General features: G+C 54.2%; 2 protein-coding genes across 2 annotated transcripts; one reads left to right on the forward strand and one right to left on the reverse strand.

The window, feature by feature from the left end:
- Positions 1-1,480: 1,480 nt before the first annotated feature.
- On the reverse strand, positions 1,481-5,124 carry GALR3 (galanin receptor 3). Its single transcript, XM_032779141.2, has 2 exons — positions 4,491-5,124; positions 1,481-3,547 (listed from the first exon to the last, which is right to left on the reverse strand). Exons 1-2 carry the CDS (start codon positions 4,838-4,840, stop codon positions 2,701-2,703), a joined length of 1,197 nt encoding a protein of 398 aa, XP_032635032.1. The 5' UTR covers positions 4,841-5,124; the 3' UTR covers positions 1,481-2,700.
- A 4,952-nt stretch (positions 5,125-10,076) lies between these two features.
- On the forward strand, positions 10,077-11,567 carry LOC116824096 (noggin-like). The gene has a single exon (XM_032779142.1). It carries the CDS (start codon positions 10,325-10,327, stop codon positions 11,132-11,134), a length of 810 nt encoding a protein of 269 aa, XP_032635033.1. The 5' UTR covers positions 10,077-10,324; the 3' UTR covers positions 11,135-11,567.
- The last annotated feature ends 3,771 nt before the right edge of the window (positions 11,568-15,338 follow it).

The raw sequence follows: 15,338 nt of genomic DNA on the forward strand, positions 1-15,338 counted from the left end.
TCCCAGCAGCTCCTCGAAAGCAATAATCCCCTTTGCCTCAGGGCCTCCAGGTTACATCCCACCCGCACTGTGTTCTCCCCCATCGAGTCAGCACTGAGGGATGTCAGCCACTCTCTTGTCTAAGGGGCTAGGCAGCACTGTATGAATGGGAGTGGTCCAGCTATCTTAAGGAAACATTCCATTGGGACTGCAGGACCAGGTGGGAATGCAGGGTAACAGTTGCAGGAACAAGGGAGGGTTCCAAGGAGACTGCCCTGAGGCCAGGGGGCTCATGCAATGGAACAGCTCTAACTTTGGATACAGTGCCAGTGGTTATCAAACAAAGGGGCCCATTTCTTAAGACAGATCTTCCCCATGATTCCACCCCACTAACCAATCCTGTTCCCATACCCGCCTTGCAGCCAATAGAGATTTCCATGAAGACAAAGACGCATTAAGATACTATTGAGGAGTAAAGATTAAACTAAACCTGCTTTGCTGCCATGGGTGCAGTTGCTTGCTGTCTTCTCCCCAGAGGCTGGTCAGGACCAAGTCACCCTTTGATGCCTGTAGCCTCGTTTCACCAGCTGACTTTGCAACCTGGTTCAGTCCTCTGGTGTTGACTACTCCTATTCTGGTGTCATCCACAAATTTGATCATAGTTATAGTTACACCAAAGAAACATCTGACAAAGAAAGACATTAAGCCGTGCATCTGGGGCAGAGAGCGGCTTGGGGTATGTTAGATTAGCTGGCCAGAAGAGCCTCTGGAAACTAAAAAAGACTCCCAGACTGGCCTATAACCAGCAAATAACATCACTGAGGAGTGACGGATGCTTCATCTTTATGCCAGAAGCCGCTCCACAAAGCCTCTACATGCTTGCAAAGAGAACAGTGCAAGCACTACTATAGAAAGGTAGGGACCCATCCTGCCCTCTGCCTTGGCTGGCTGTGGGAGGTGGACACCACCACCCAAAAGATCTTTTCCAATCTGTTGCAGAGATCACATCATGGGGCAGGGAAGTGACAGTCCTCCTTATGTCAGGCACTGGCAAGATCGAACCTGAAACACTGCACTGAATTCTGGGAATCACAGTGCCCATGAGATATTGACAGATTGGATGCAGGTCAGAGAAGGCCTGCAGGGAATGATTTATGAGAGGATATTGAAAGAATTAAATTACATATAGCTTAGCTATACAGCGATCCAGGGGAGCAGAACACAATAGACTCTTAGCTATTTGAATGGTGTAAACACCAAGGAAGGAGGGGGATTATTTAGGGTGGAATAAAGGGGTGTAGCTAGGAATAATGGGATGAATTTGGAAAGGAACCAAAGACAAATATCAGGATACACTGATGGAAAGATGTATTAGCCTTAGGAAGAGTCCCAAGAGAAGTGGTGGAAGCTCCATTGCTTGGGACATGTAAAGCTAGAGTGGACAAAGCACTAGGAAGTGTCCTGTAGGGAATAATCCTGCTTTGCCAGGATGGAGGGAAGAGACCAACTTAATAAACTAACAGAGCTTTTCCATCTCAAGCTTCTATGAGTCTATCAGCATGCGTGGGAGGCTACACTGAGATGTAATAATACCAGGTGTTCCATATTTACTTGCTATATAATAGATAATTTTAATAACAGTGATGGTGGTAGAATTAGTATAATAAGCCATTGATATGAGCTGCTGACTCCCTTGCAATTGGGGTTTTGTACGATGATTGTAAACAAGGCCCTCTCTGATACAGAGTGGAGTAGCTGGGGGTGGAGGATTAGCACTGGAGCAAGGCCTAAACTTGCTGGGAATTACTAGAGAGGAGAAGACACACAGGTGGGGAACAGAATTCTGCTGATTGGGACATTAGAGACATTGCCTCAGTTTTTCCAGCAATGGAAATTTTGAACTGCCCCACTCTCACATACACACACAGAGATCCTATTCCCATCCCTAGTCCAAACAAAATGACTAACTCTCTTCACACATAGCTACACACACACACATTCTTCCAACCACTCCCCACAGCATCCTGATACCCACACTACAGCCTATGTTTTCAAACAGGGTACGTTAATTTTGCTCGTCTCAATTTTCCAGTACCCAAGATGCCACGCAAAATTAGCGGGCATTGATGAAAATGTAGGCCTAAATGTGTAGGGGGAATACCCCCTGAGTGACTATGAGCAATAGACACAGGCACAGGGCTTATCGAGGGGCTAGTTGAGCTGGTTAATCTCAAGAGGGAAGTTCAGATCCTTGAATTCCAATGTGTGGGCAATGCCTTACACTAGATCACACAGTTAATTGTACGGCGTCATATCATACATGGTAGTAAAACTCCTTCCCCTTCTCCTCACCACAGACTTTCAATATAGTGCCCAGGGCACTAGGAGTCCAGTCCTTTCCCCAGTGAACATGCTGTGTCTAGTTCTCCATGTCTCTCGTTTTTATGTTAGCATGCTCCTACTTTCTGAATTTCCACTGATGGATTCCACTGCTCCCACAAGAATGGCAGAGGCAAGTGGGTAGGGGTGGAACAATCATAAAGAAGCCACAGCTGACACTGTTAAGATTAGCCATCACTGCAATGCAATTTCCCAGGGACTACATCGTTCCATCTGCTCACATACTCAAGGGTGGAAGGGTGACTCCCTCACTGGTTTATGCATTTTTCCTCTTGCTTTATATTATCAGTGGACGATCAGCAGGCCCTGAGGTCTCCCTGGTTAGGTCACAGCCAGTGGATTGTCAGTTGTTACCGAACTTTCTTCAGCCAGCAGTCTTCTCTGAGAAAAGACAGTGGCATCCTGTAGCTGATGAGTCCATGCCTCAGGGAGATGGGTGTCTTCAGCGTCTTTCCGCAGCGGGCCCTGGCAGCACCTGGCATTTTCCTCCTGGATCTGGGTGACCTCGGTGTTACCTCCATACACACCAGCAGCATTGTTGGCCACATTGGTTACGTGGACTTTATTGCCAGCTCTCTTCTTCTTCCTGCTCTTGTTCTGGAAGAGGAGGCAAGTGAAGACTTGCTTGAACTTCTTGCGGAAATGCTTAGAGATGAGGGCATAGATGATGGGGTTGAGGCAGGAATTGGCATACGATAGGCAATGGGAGGCCAGGCGGCAGGCATAGGTGGCTCGGTTGAAGGGGAAGTAGCCAAACCAAAAGCAAAGGATGACCAGGTGGTGGGGCAGCCAGCAGAGGCAGAAGATTATGGCCACAGCCACAATCATCTTGGTGACCTTGCGCTTGGCCTTACGGGACTCTGAGATTCTCTTGATGGGGTCTACGGAGGTCCACAGGAACTTGATGGTCCTGGCATAAGCCAAGCTCACGACAACCACGGGCAGGAGGTACCCAAACACAAAGGTGAGGATGTCCAGGATCTTCCGGCGTTGGTCCTCCCAGATGGGGACACAGATGGGCACCCCGTGGTAGTGGACAATCTGGTAGTAGCTGAGGTAGGGCCCTGCAAAGAGCAGTGACAGGGTCCAGATCACTATGATGGCAACGGCTGCATTCCGGGAAGTCCGGAGATCCCGGGATTTCAGCGGGTAACGAATGGCCAGGTATCTGCAGGAGGGATGGGGTGAGGCGGGGTTTAAAGAGAAAAACAAATGAGTCAGCAAAGGAACTTCACTGTCACTGTCCTGCTATTCCATGCAGCCCCCTCCCAGATGCTGTCTCCAGTGAGGCCTCTCATCTTCCCTCCTCCACCCCTTGGAAGGGAGGATTAAACAAAACCCTCTGGGCAATTTGATCTTTCTTTCTTTCACCACCCAAGCATTCTTCCCCCCAATCCCTCCACCACCCAATAGACTCTGCTCCTCCTCAGCCAGCCACGGAAGAGATTCTAGTTTCCTCACTGGCACCCTGCTGCATTGGGCATGGGGGACTGATGGGTTTGGAGAGCAGAAATCCAGCCTCAATCCACTCCTGTCTGGAAGAACAAACCAACCTCTCCCCAACGAGGAAGAGGAAGGCCTGGGTAAGCAGACTGTTGGAGAGCTTGTTTTGGGTGCTGAGAGAGAGGAGGAGATGAGGAGCAACAGAGAAGGGAGGGAAGAGAGGAAAGGGAAATGAAGGAGAGGGATAAGGAGAGAGGTTTATGGGGGGAAGGGAGAATGGAGGGAGCTGGGAGGGGAAATCTGTGGGTTGGCTGAGAAGGGAGATTTGTGGAATGAGTCAAGGGAGGGGATGGAGGTGGAAGGTGAGGGAGCTCTGTGGAATGAGTCAGGGTGGATCTGCTAGGATTGTGGTTGAGGGTAACAGCACATGCATGGCCCTGTGCAACAGCCTGCCACTGGATCAGAAATGGATAGCAGTGACAAGTGACCACAGGGGATCAAACCCCAAGATACAGTGAGTGACCCTGTCCTGGGTGGGTTGTGCCTGCTCCAGACAGACACCGGTGGGGTCTGCCTTTCTCCTACACTTATCTCGCCATGCCAATCCAGTCTCTTGAACTGAAGCGAGAGACGCAAAGCGTGAGTGGGGACAGGTCGGGGAGGCTCACCTGTCAACAGAGACGGCTGCCAGGGTGAAGCTGCTGGCGTACATGGTGAGGTAGATGAGGAAGTGCACAGCCTTGCAGGCAAAGGGGCCAAAGAGCCACCCGTCCAGTGTGTAGATGGTGGCTTGGAAAGGGACGCAGCAGATGATAAAGCAGAGGTCTGCCATGGCCAGGTTGAGGATGAACAGGTTGGTGGTGTTGTACTTCACCTGGCCATTGCGCAGCAGCACAGCCAGCACCAGCCCATTCCCCACTGTGCCCAGGAGGAAGATGAGGAAGAAGACCACTGGCACGATGATGCCCGCAGCACACACCTCCAGGCAGTTGGAGGAGGCATTCCAGCTCTCCGGCATCTCCCCATCAGACAGTGGGCCTGGCAAAGGAAGGAAGGAAGAGAAAAACAGCAGGTTCTCTGTGTCCACTGTGCATCTCCAGTATGTCCGTTGGGTGTCAGCAGCACAAGAATGCCTCTCAGTGAAGAACACAGCAGCTACTATCAGCCCTGTTCCTATTGACTCCGCCCAGCTGGAGGTCCGCCTTTGTGGCCCCTTTGTGGTGTCTTAGCAAGGCAAACTCATTAGTCTCCCAGTGAGAGGCCCTAGTGTGCATCTTGGCTATGCTAGTGTAAAGGAGCGGTGGTGGCTTTAGGCCTATAAAGCTGCATAGATCCCTGCCCTTCAAGGGTATCACTTCACACTCCCTGGTTCCCTGTCCGTGATCCCGTTTGAGTCTGGTGCCCAAGGGCTATGGCAGGGGGTGAATTTCATAACAGCTCTTCCTAGCCCCGCTTAGAAAGCTGTACTTTGGCTCCATCTCCTGGCCTGGATGAGGGAGGGTCTCCAGGAGCCACAGAGCCTCTTTTCGAGGCGAGAGGGATTTGTTACAGCCTGAGGGGGTCACAGGCAGGGACAAGACTGGGAGTGTTGTGGACACAGGGAGGTGGGGCTTGAACCTGAGTGGGGCAGGAGCTGTCTCTTCACATAGCACCCCACAAAACCAAGGGCCAGTTCTGGCCAGAGCAAACACATGCACAGTGAAACCCCAGTGAGGTGACTGAGGTACACTGGCACTTGGGGTGAGACTGCAGTACATTTGCTGGGCGCTAGGAGTTGAAAGCTGGCCTGCTGTCACATCAGAGCACAGCGGTGGGTTATACCCTTTGATACCCTGCTAAACTAAGAACAAGGGCTTCCGCCAATGCCTTTGTAGCCCCTGAGGTCCAATCTCATATGAGACGTCAGCATCCAATAAGCTGATTTAACGATGACATCAAGAGATGCAGAGTCCCTTCATCAATTGTGACATAATTGGCTGGACTTCTATTGGGATCAGCCGATCAGGATTTGCTTGGCTTTAGGTCATCACAGGGACCCTAGCTGTTCTAAATCCAAGACATCTTCCTGTACCAGCCAACACTGCATGGGTGCAAGTACCAATGGTGACACCGGCCTCTGGTGGGGGGCGGGGAGGGGCTCTGCCAGGCACCACTTGACCCTCTTTACTCCATTACATTCCCAAAGCCATTAAACCTCTTGGGATTTCTTGTTTTGGTGAGTTTTAATCTCAGCTTTCCTTTGACAGGGGATAAGCAGAGGCCCCCAGGGAAGGAGGAGGAAGCCCTTGGGGGTGGGGAGAGGGACCCTGCACCTTCTATCCCCACAGCATCACCTAACCAGCTCTGATAGCAGGGAGGTCTCCTAGGCTGAGAGGTTCTAACATCTAATTTAGAAGTGACACAGTCAGCCCTACCTTACAAGTGCAAACCAGCATGCATGGCCCCAGCGCCCCTCCAGCCCAGCTCCCTCTGCTCTGTCTCACACCAAAAAGGGGTTAGCACTCTCTCTTTCAACCCAGCTTTCCCACTGTTCTATATAGGGGTGGGACCAGCACCTAGAGATCACTTGGTGTCCCACACCAGGGGATGCCTGCCTCTTGCAATGTTTGAAGTAATAAGAGATCCAGGGATGAATCAGAAAAATGACCAGTTTTGTATGAGCAAAGGCAGTTTTGTCCAGTGGACGCAGCCCAGGCCTGGGCATCAGGAGACCTGGATTCTACTCTTGTCTCTGTGACAGGGCCGGCTCCAGGGTTTTTGCTGCCCCAAGCAGCAAAAAAAAAAAAAAAAAAGCGCAATCAGCTCTACCGCTGCCACTTCAGTCTTCAGCAGCAATTCGGCGGTGGGTCCTTTGCTCTGAGAGGGACCCGCCGCCAAATTGCTGCCACAGAGCCGGACGTGCCGCTCCTCTCCGTTGGCTGCCCCAAGCACCTGCTTGCTGGGCTGGTGCCTGGAGCCGGCCCTCCTCTGTGACCTCAAGCAAGTCACTGTCCCACTCTGCACCCATTTCTCTTCCTCCCACCCTTAGTCTGGCCTGTCAGTTTAGATTGTGAGCTATCTGGGGAAGGGACTGTTTCTCTCTGTTTCTATAGCACCTAGCAGAATGGGGTCCTGGTCTCGGCTGGCTCCTAGGCACTACCATCAGACAAAGTAATAATCATTAAGAGGCTAAGTTCAACTACATGAGCAGGGAACTGGAGCATTCTGGTTAATTCCAGGACTTCATGCACACAATGGCCTCAATCAGAGCACTGCGTGACAGCGCACGTCGCCAATGATACACAAGCATCGTAACCTATATTAGATGATCTTCTTCTTATTATTACTACAGCAGCAGAACAAATTGTCATTGGTTGATCAGTAATCGTAAGGGAAGGACGCTGTTACTGAGCAACATCTGATCAACTATTTATGGGTGCTATGAGCCCCTGGAGTCTCTTCTGTCTTACTTCAGCAGGGACCAGGGCTTTCCCTCTCATTCACAGAACTTCACTCCAGCAGGTTGTCTCTGCCCTCCTGGCTCTCGAGGGGCTGATTCTGTACCTCTGGGCCACAAGCAGGGAGACCTGTCTCCACAGCTCTCCCACCCAGCGTCCTCTCTTTCCCATGCAGAGAGACCTGTTCCCATAGCTCTGACCCATGAGTAAACTTTGCACCACATGGAGAAACCTGTCCCCATACATCTCTCCCCCCCGAATCTTCTCTGCCCCAAACAGAGAGATCTGTCCCCATAGCTCTTCAGAAACCCCTCTATCCACTATGCTCATAGATTCCTCCCCACCCCAGAGTCCCCTCTGCCCCACACGGAGCGAGCTGTCCCCATAGGTCTTCCTCCCCTGAATCCCCTCTGCCCCAAACAGAGAAACCTGTCCCTATAGCTCTCAGAATCCCCTTTGCCCCACATGGAGAAATCTGTCCCCACAGCTTTCCCTCCCAGATTCCCCTCTGGCCCACAGAGAGAGATCTGTCCCTATAGATCTTCCTCCCAGCATCCCCTTTGCCCCATGCAGACACCTGTTCCCCCAGCTCCCCACTCTCAGCATCCCCTCTGCCCCACACCCACACCTATCCCCCCAGCTCCCCGCCCCCAGCATCCCCTCTGCCCCACACAGACAGACACCAGTCCTCCCAGCTCCTCACCCCCAGCATCCCCTCTGCCCCACACTGACACCTGTCCCCTAACTGCCCCCCGTCCCCAGCATCCCCTCTGCTCCACACAGACAGACACCAGTCCTCCCAGCTCCTCACCCCCAGCATCCCCTCTGCCCCACACGGACCTGTCCCCCGGAGCCGCACAGCAGCGGACGGGCCCTGTAGCTCTCCCCGTCGAGTCCCTGGACTCTGGCAGCGGGCGGGGGGGAGCGAGCGCGCTGCCTCCGCCAGCCCTGCCCGGCTCGGGCCGCTCACCTGCGCCTCGTTCCGGGGCGCTGCGATCCCGCTCCCGCTCCCTCCCCCCGGGCCAGAGGGACCCGGAGTTTGCCCGAGCTGCGCCTCTCCCACGTGGCGCGGGCACCCCCCGGCTCCCTCCTTCCCGGCGCTCCGCCGCGCAGCTCCGCTCTCCGAGTTAACCCCTCCGCGCCCGGCCCCGCCAGGGGTCCCCCGCCCCATGCAAAGGCCGGAAGCTGCCTGAGCAGAGGAGGCTGGTGGCTCACAAGGGCCAGGGCAGAAATTCTCCCGGAGCCCGCAGCTCTGCGGAGATCCACTGCCCTGGCCCGGCCCGGCCCGGCCCAGCCGATCTACCCCCGGGCCCTGCACCCCGCCCTGGGGTACCGAGACTGAGCGCCCCCAGGCCAGCACCTGTCCCAGGAGCCCCAGGCACAGCCCAGCTCCCCACTCGGCCCCAGTGGCTCCAGGGGAGGCCAGAGCTGCAGCGCGGGTCACCTCTGCTGCTCAGCTTCCCCAGCAGGGGGCGCTGGGAGTCCCCTGTGGGGACATCGCGGGTGGGGGACACCCGGCAGGCAGCCAGACACACTGGGGCTAGTGTTGGACGCTGGGACGCCTGGAGAGGGGAGGTGTTTGGGGTGGGACCGGAGCGAGGGGGCGCAGGCGGAGCCAGTGGTGATCCCTGCGGCGACACTAACACACAGGCCAGAGTGCAACGGGCATCGTGAGCCCGGCTCAGCCATGGCGCTATCCCATCAGAGGGAATGGGGTGTGCAGGGACTCTAGCCCCCGGGGGCCTGCGGCTGGGTAGGTTAGTTAAACGCACAGGCTTAAACTCTAAAGCAGCAAGGGAGGGAGAGGAAGGGCCCCAAAGCCTGTGTCTGGCTGACCCCAGTACTCCTGTCACCATGAGAACAGGCTGTTTGGAGGCAAGTGGCCTTGTCAAGGCGCAGGTCAAGTGGGGAGTTCCTGGCTCCCCTGAACCCAAAGGGATTTTAGATGAGACGGAGCCAAAGTCTCTCAATCGCGGCTTTTCCCCATCCCACTGTGGAACACACAACTGCTGCTGGGAGAGGCAGGTGCCGGGGAGGATGAGCAACTAACCCTCGCCGCCCCCCATCCACTTCTCTCCCTTCGCCAAGGGTTCAGTCCTATATTTTAGTGCTGGACTAATGGATGCAGCGCAGCTTCATAGAGAAGGGAGCTTTCCCAGGTGGCTGGGATGCAGTGCTTAATTTGTGGCAGGGCTGAGCCCCAGCACCTCTGGGCTACCGCCTCAGTTATTAAAATTAAAAAATTGCTTGATCCCCAGCACCTATTTGCTTGAGCCCTGGCACCTTTTCATTACAAATTAAGCAGTGCTGGGATCAGTCCTGCACAGAGGCAAGCAGCCATTCAAATTCACTCTGCGTAGCTAGCGGTCCTACACTCATGCACCCCTTGGTGCTGCCTGCTCCAGTAACTCTGCTCAACAGGGCTTAGCCATGAGATTTCCCCCAACACCCAGCAACAGATGGTGCCTCCAGCAGCATCTCCCTACACCCTCAGCAGCACCCATCACACCTCTTCAACCAGCAGCACATCTACAACCTCAGCCACATCCTGCCACAGCCCCACTTCCCCAGCAACCCCTATTGTCCCTCCTTGCCAAGCAGGACATAGTGCACCCCAACAGGCAGGAACATCTTTACAACCCCACTTATCCCCCGCCCAAGCAGCTTCTCTACACTGCCAGCAGCACCTGTGGGACCAGCAGCATCCACAAAACCATGCAACCCCAGCAGCACCTACTGTTGCTCTACAGTCAGCAAAACTCACTCTAATCCTACCCCTTGGCACTACTCGTACTCCTGCAGCTGCACCCACTGCACTTGGCATCACCCACTGCCTCTACACCCACTCATCCATTTTGTGCATGTGTGTGTCCCTGTGAATAGCTGGTTGTGTCTCTGTGACAGCAGCAGTGTCTGGTATCAGACTCTGTAACTAGGGGAAAGGGGAAGGATTTCTCTCAGCCAAAGGGATCCACTGATAACCAGAGAGGTAGAGGGAGGGAACTCAGAGTGCCAGCCTGCAGCAAGACACACACAAGGGGAGCCCTGAAGGAGCTGCACCCATCATGGAGATGGCCAGAGCAGGTTTCATTTGCCTGTTGCTGCTGGAGAGCTGGGCCCAGGGGCCTCTTCCCTCTGGATCCTCTCTCCTCTCCCAGGAGGGAGACCTTACCCTAAGTGAGGACCTTCTGCTGCCTGAGAAGATCAGTGAGACCACCTCACCCAATCCTGACATCCACCTCATCCGGAGCAAGCCATCTGCCCACGTGAGGCCATATAGCCTGTCCCGCTCTCCCAATGACTACCACTACTCCCCCAAACCCAAGCATCTCAGGGCCCCTCGGTTGTTGAAGCTGCTGGGCCCCTCCTACGACCCCTTCTGGATGTCCCCGCAGGATCCACGAAGCCGCAACACCAGCCTGGAGCAGCTGGGCACCCTGAGCCAGGACCTGGCTGATGGCACCAGCCGTTACCGGAAGAAGCTGCTGCAGGAGGCTGAAAATGTGGAGCTCCCTGTCCTGCTGCCCCCTGAGGAGGGGATGGCCAGCAACCTAAGCCAAGCTGTCACCCACCGCCTCCGTCAGTGGCTGGTGGACAGCGCCACCTGCCACCTGACCTCATCCTGGGTGGATCTGGGGCCTGTCTTCTGGCCACGTTGGGTTCGCCACACAGAGTGCGACACCTCCCACACTGGCTGCTCCTGGCCTCCTGGCATGACCTGCCGTCCTGCCCAGTTCACCCACATCAAGCTCCTGGTCTGGCACTGCTGGATAAGCAAGGACCCAGCCATAGACATGGGCAGGACTCTCCAGCAATGCACCTGGAGGCAGATCCCGTACCCAGTAGTGTCTGCTTGCAAGTGCTCCTGTCGGTAATCGGACAGTGAGGGGCAGGGGACTCTTCCCCCACTGGAGGGGTGAGATCATGGGTGCATTGCCACCTCGGTGCTCCTTCAGGGGTTTGCTATCATGTTGCAGCAGTTTGAAATCACCTGCGCAGCCAAGGCTCAAGAGGCTGAGCGAAGGATGGCATGATCCCACCCACGTTCCCTGCTGCAGATAGAGCTGGGAGTCCTCTCCAGATGTTCTCATCTCCACCTGGACCAGCCAGATATCACAGAGATACTCATCTGATCTCTCCACCCACTACAGCCAGGATCCAGCATCCTCCTGGTGGAAGTCCTGAGGCTGTGGAAAGCTGGGGATCCCTAGAAAATTACAGAAGAGGGGGAGCCAGAACTTGGGCTCCCCTCCCACATCCAAGGGAATAAACCCAGAAACAGAGTGCCATGGGAACTGGGGGCACCAATAGTCATCTCAGGTTTAGATTCATAATTCTACGGCTTTGGGATCCATGGGGGGGAATGTGCTACTGAAATCCTGGCGACGATTATTACCAAAAAGAAGCCCTGCTGTGTGTGTGCAGAAATAAAGATACAGAATAAGAACTTGTAGGAGTCTGTGGGGTTTAATATATAAATGGAGCCAAACTGATCCCTTTGCTATCCACAGCTGCTTGGCTATGTGGCACAGTCTGCTGGGCCTTTGCTTATGGGTCATAGGTTCGAATCCCCACTTCAGGACATTGGCTTGTCCCCAGCGCTACCACAGCAAGCGTAATCCCAAAGGGAAGGAAGTGCTGTGCTGCTCTGTTAAACCAAGGTCCCTGACCCCTGGTGCTGGAGGGTTCCCTGTGGTGGCAGAGCAGGCCAGGGCTGGGTCAGGAGGAGGTGGTTTCTGTACTATGGGCCTGGAACAGCCCACTGCAATCATGGGAGCCTTCCCATTAAGCTTACTAGGCACTGTTGCGGACTCTTGGCAGTGGGGTCACTTCTGCTCCCTCTGTCCCCTATCCCTTTACCTGGGAGCGAGGAAAAGAGAGACAGCCAGAGGCAAGGTGTTCAGTGCCAGGAGGAAGGGCAGTGGTTAGCTGTTTACACAGGGAGTCCTTGTGCCTGCCTGTTGTTTGAGCGATTTATCTGCTGTGAAGGACTTGGGACAGGGTCAGCTCCGTTTCCTGACACAACCCAAACAAATGAACCCAAAGGGGGCCTGCGCTTCTCATCTCTGGGCCTGCAGCAGCCTCCGTGGCTACCTTGATTCAAGCCCTGCTCTCCCCCAGGGCTTGGTCTGTGTCTACTGACCTATACCAATTACAGTGAAATGCTTGCCTGCAGCTCAGTACTTCTGTGTGTAGAGCAGAGTTAATGGGGCTCTGGAAGACTGGGTTCAACTGCTGCCTTGGCATCAGTAATGAAATGAGCTCGATGGACACTAGCCCAGTGCAGAGCACCAACGCACTGCTAACAGTGTCTTTGCCTCTGCGCAGGATGGGAAGAGCAGGGGGGAGCTGCAGATTCAGACTGAGATATGCTGGGTGCACATGTGCGCATTGCAAACAGCAGCAGGTCAGGCTCAAGGTGCACTGGTGTGGGTTGCGAGGGGTTGGACCGCATAGGAGGCAGGGAGCGGCAGATCAGCACTGAGGTGCATCAGCAGAACTGTGGAGAGCCCTAGACTAGAATAGCAGGGGATGCATGGCCTTGGCTTTGTGTAGTCTGCTGAACAGCAAGCACCCTCTGATTTCTGTGGGGCACAGGGCAGAAGGAACGCTGTGAGAAGCTGCAGCATCTGCAGCAGCGTGACATACACCAGGAAACTGTGAGAACCAGAGCTTTGCAGTGAATTAAATACTAACACAAATCCCGCACTTGACGGGGCATTATTCGTTTGCAAGATTTCATTTCTCCAAACCATTGCTTGCTCAAGAGCTCCCCATTTTGCTCATGCTGCTGCAGAAACTGCACAGTTGGGTCTTGAACCAGAGCAGCTGTTAGGGAAGACCTGGATGGAGACAAAGGGTTTGGCAGCTAAAGGGGAGTGGAAGGATGGAGGGGACAGAGGAGGGAGCAGGAGTGGGGAGGTTTGGGAAGCTAGCAGTAAAGTCAAGCTTTTCTCCCTGGGGCAGGTCTGGCAGCTGGGTAGTGTGGGGCTGGAGAGGCTGGCCCCTTTGGGAGGGGGTTGGCAGTTGAGGGGGAAGAGGGAAACTGGGCCACTTGGGGAAGGAGGCACAAGGATTTTGTTACTAGGGTAGAGTTTGGCAGGAGCAAAAGAGGCCCTGCCTCTCTCCTCTCCCCTCACTGGTCTGGTTCCTCTTTCCACCATCAACCTGTGAGCCCTGGCTCAGCAACACTCCTGGCTGACGTGGGTGCTGGATTGGAATAGCAGGGAGAGCTGGAGACCAGGACGGAGGGGCACTGGGAGAGCAGGTCTGGAGTAGCAGGGGGCTGCAAATCAAGAATGGGGCACATTAGTATTTGGTAGAGCAGTGTGGGAACCCAGGACAGGAACGGAAGAGTAGCTGCAGGTTCACTCAAGTGCACCAGATGCAGGTGCAAGCCTAGGAGGAGGTGTCCTACCCATACTGGAGAGAAAAGGGCATCAGTAGATACAGGCTGTGAGAAGATAAAACTGGCTTAGATGACAAAAAATGGTGGAAGCTTTGCTCAGGGGCTCAAAGCGCCCCCTCCACACCCATGGCTTAGCCCCTCCCTGCTTGTGTCATGATACAATGGGGCGCTTAAGTGGCAGGCAGCTTCCCATCATTTTCTGTGGCCATGAGACACAGTTGGCTTGTTCTGCATATGCTGGCAGTGACACGGCTGTCCTCCTCTCAGCTAGGGGTGCCCCATGGCAGGGGGCTTGCTCTGAGTCAGCTAGTGCCAGTGCTAGCAGGCTCTGATGACTGGAGATCTTCACAAGGCTGGAACTTACCAGATAGGAAGCACTCACACAGGAGCCCTTTGGGAACCGGAGCAAGTGTTCTCCTGATCCTTTAGCCCCGTCTCATTTTAAAACAGGGCAAGTCCCATTTGTTTTCATGGTGGAGATCAAATCTGAACAGAAATTGTCTCCTGGATAGCTCTCTTCCCAGGCCCCCAACCACCTCTCATCCCACCCCCGAGTGCCCAGTGGCAACTGCACTGATTGCTTACATGGAAAAGTAACAGGAAAAAAAAATGACTGTTCCTGTTCCTGTGGTGGCTCTGCTGCCTAGGTGCTTTCTCCTGGTGCCTCTTGTTGGCAGGCAGCTACCAATGGAGACAAACTGGGCTAGTTCTGCCTCCCTGTTCCAGCTGCTTGTTACAGGTGGCTTAGTGGCCGTTCGACAAGCACAGCCAACTAATTTTCAAGCTGCATCACTAGATAAAGAACTGCCAAGAGAGATGCCTGAGCTCTCTCTTAATAAAGACCATCTTAGAAGCTTCACTGGGGGAAAAACACAGCTGCTCAGCTCTTAAGCGAGGTGGGCTGCCTTGAGCATGCACAATCTGGCCTCCTGTTTGCTGCTAGAGCTGGGGCAAATCTTATAGGCCTTGTGTAGGCCAGCACTTCCTTAACTTGGGGGTGCCTCTTGCTCTCTAGAGGGGCAGTAACACTTCCCACCACTGCTCCCAGGGACGCAGGGAGGATTAGCTACCAACTCATGTTAGCGCTGCCCTGCCCTGCAGAGCGGTGCCAACACACGGCACCCGCCTGCATGCACACAAGCGGGAGGTTTCTGATTTAGAGCAAAGACGATGCCAAAAATTCTCCCATGTGGTGTCTCGGGTTCACTTCTGGTTCCTGCAAAGTGAATCGCTCACAAAGAGTTTGAACAAACAAGTTCCAACGCCTAACCTCACTCCAGTTTTCTGGCATGTTATAATTGCAACGAATGAATCCAAATTATAGGTTTCTGTCATCAAATGCGATCATCTCCTCAACCCCTGGAGACAACACAGCCTCTGTGAACTCCCTCCCTCCCTCCTTCCTCAGACTTCCTCTATGCAGAGGCATTGGGCAGCAGCGCCCTCTACTGGATGGTGATTGTTGTTTGTAGACTTGGTAAGAATGGTACCAAGAACCAACCCAGCCCATTTTCCGTGTGGCCTAGTCCTGAGGAGACACCAGAAGGCCACGGGGTACAATGCTGCTGGTCTACCTACTGAGCTGCATGTCCTCTGCCTCCTACAGAGGAACTGCAGAGACAAACATGGGAGGCGAAGTGTTCTGAAGACCGGGGCAGCAACTTGAGCAT

The sequence above is a fragment of the Chelonoidis abingdonii genome, chromosome 1 (assembly GCF_003597395.2).
Source record: "Chelonoidis abingdonii isolate Lonesome George chromosome 1, CheloAbing_2.0, whole genome shotgun sequence".
NCBI classification, from domain to species: domain Eukaryota; kingdom Metazoa; phylum Chordata; order Testudines; family Testudinidae; genus Chelonoidis; species Chelonoidis abingdonii.

What these genes read in the sequence shown, in the direction of transcription:
- GALR3 (XM_032779141.2), bottom strand. Translation starts at nt 4,840, where the DNA reads ATGCCGGAGAGCTGGAATGCCTCCTCCAACTGCCTGGAGGTGTGTGCT. An exon ending in GCAGCCGTCTCTGTTGACAG is followed by an intron (nt 3,548 to 4,490) that starts GTGAGCCTCCCC and finishes TCCCTCCTGCAG; the next exon opens with ATACCTGGCCATTCGTTACC.
- LOC116824096 (XM_032779142.1), top strand. Translation starts at nt 10,325, where the DNA reads ATGGAGATGGCCAGAGCAGGTTTCATTTGCCTGTTGCTGCTGGAGAGC.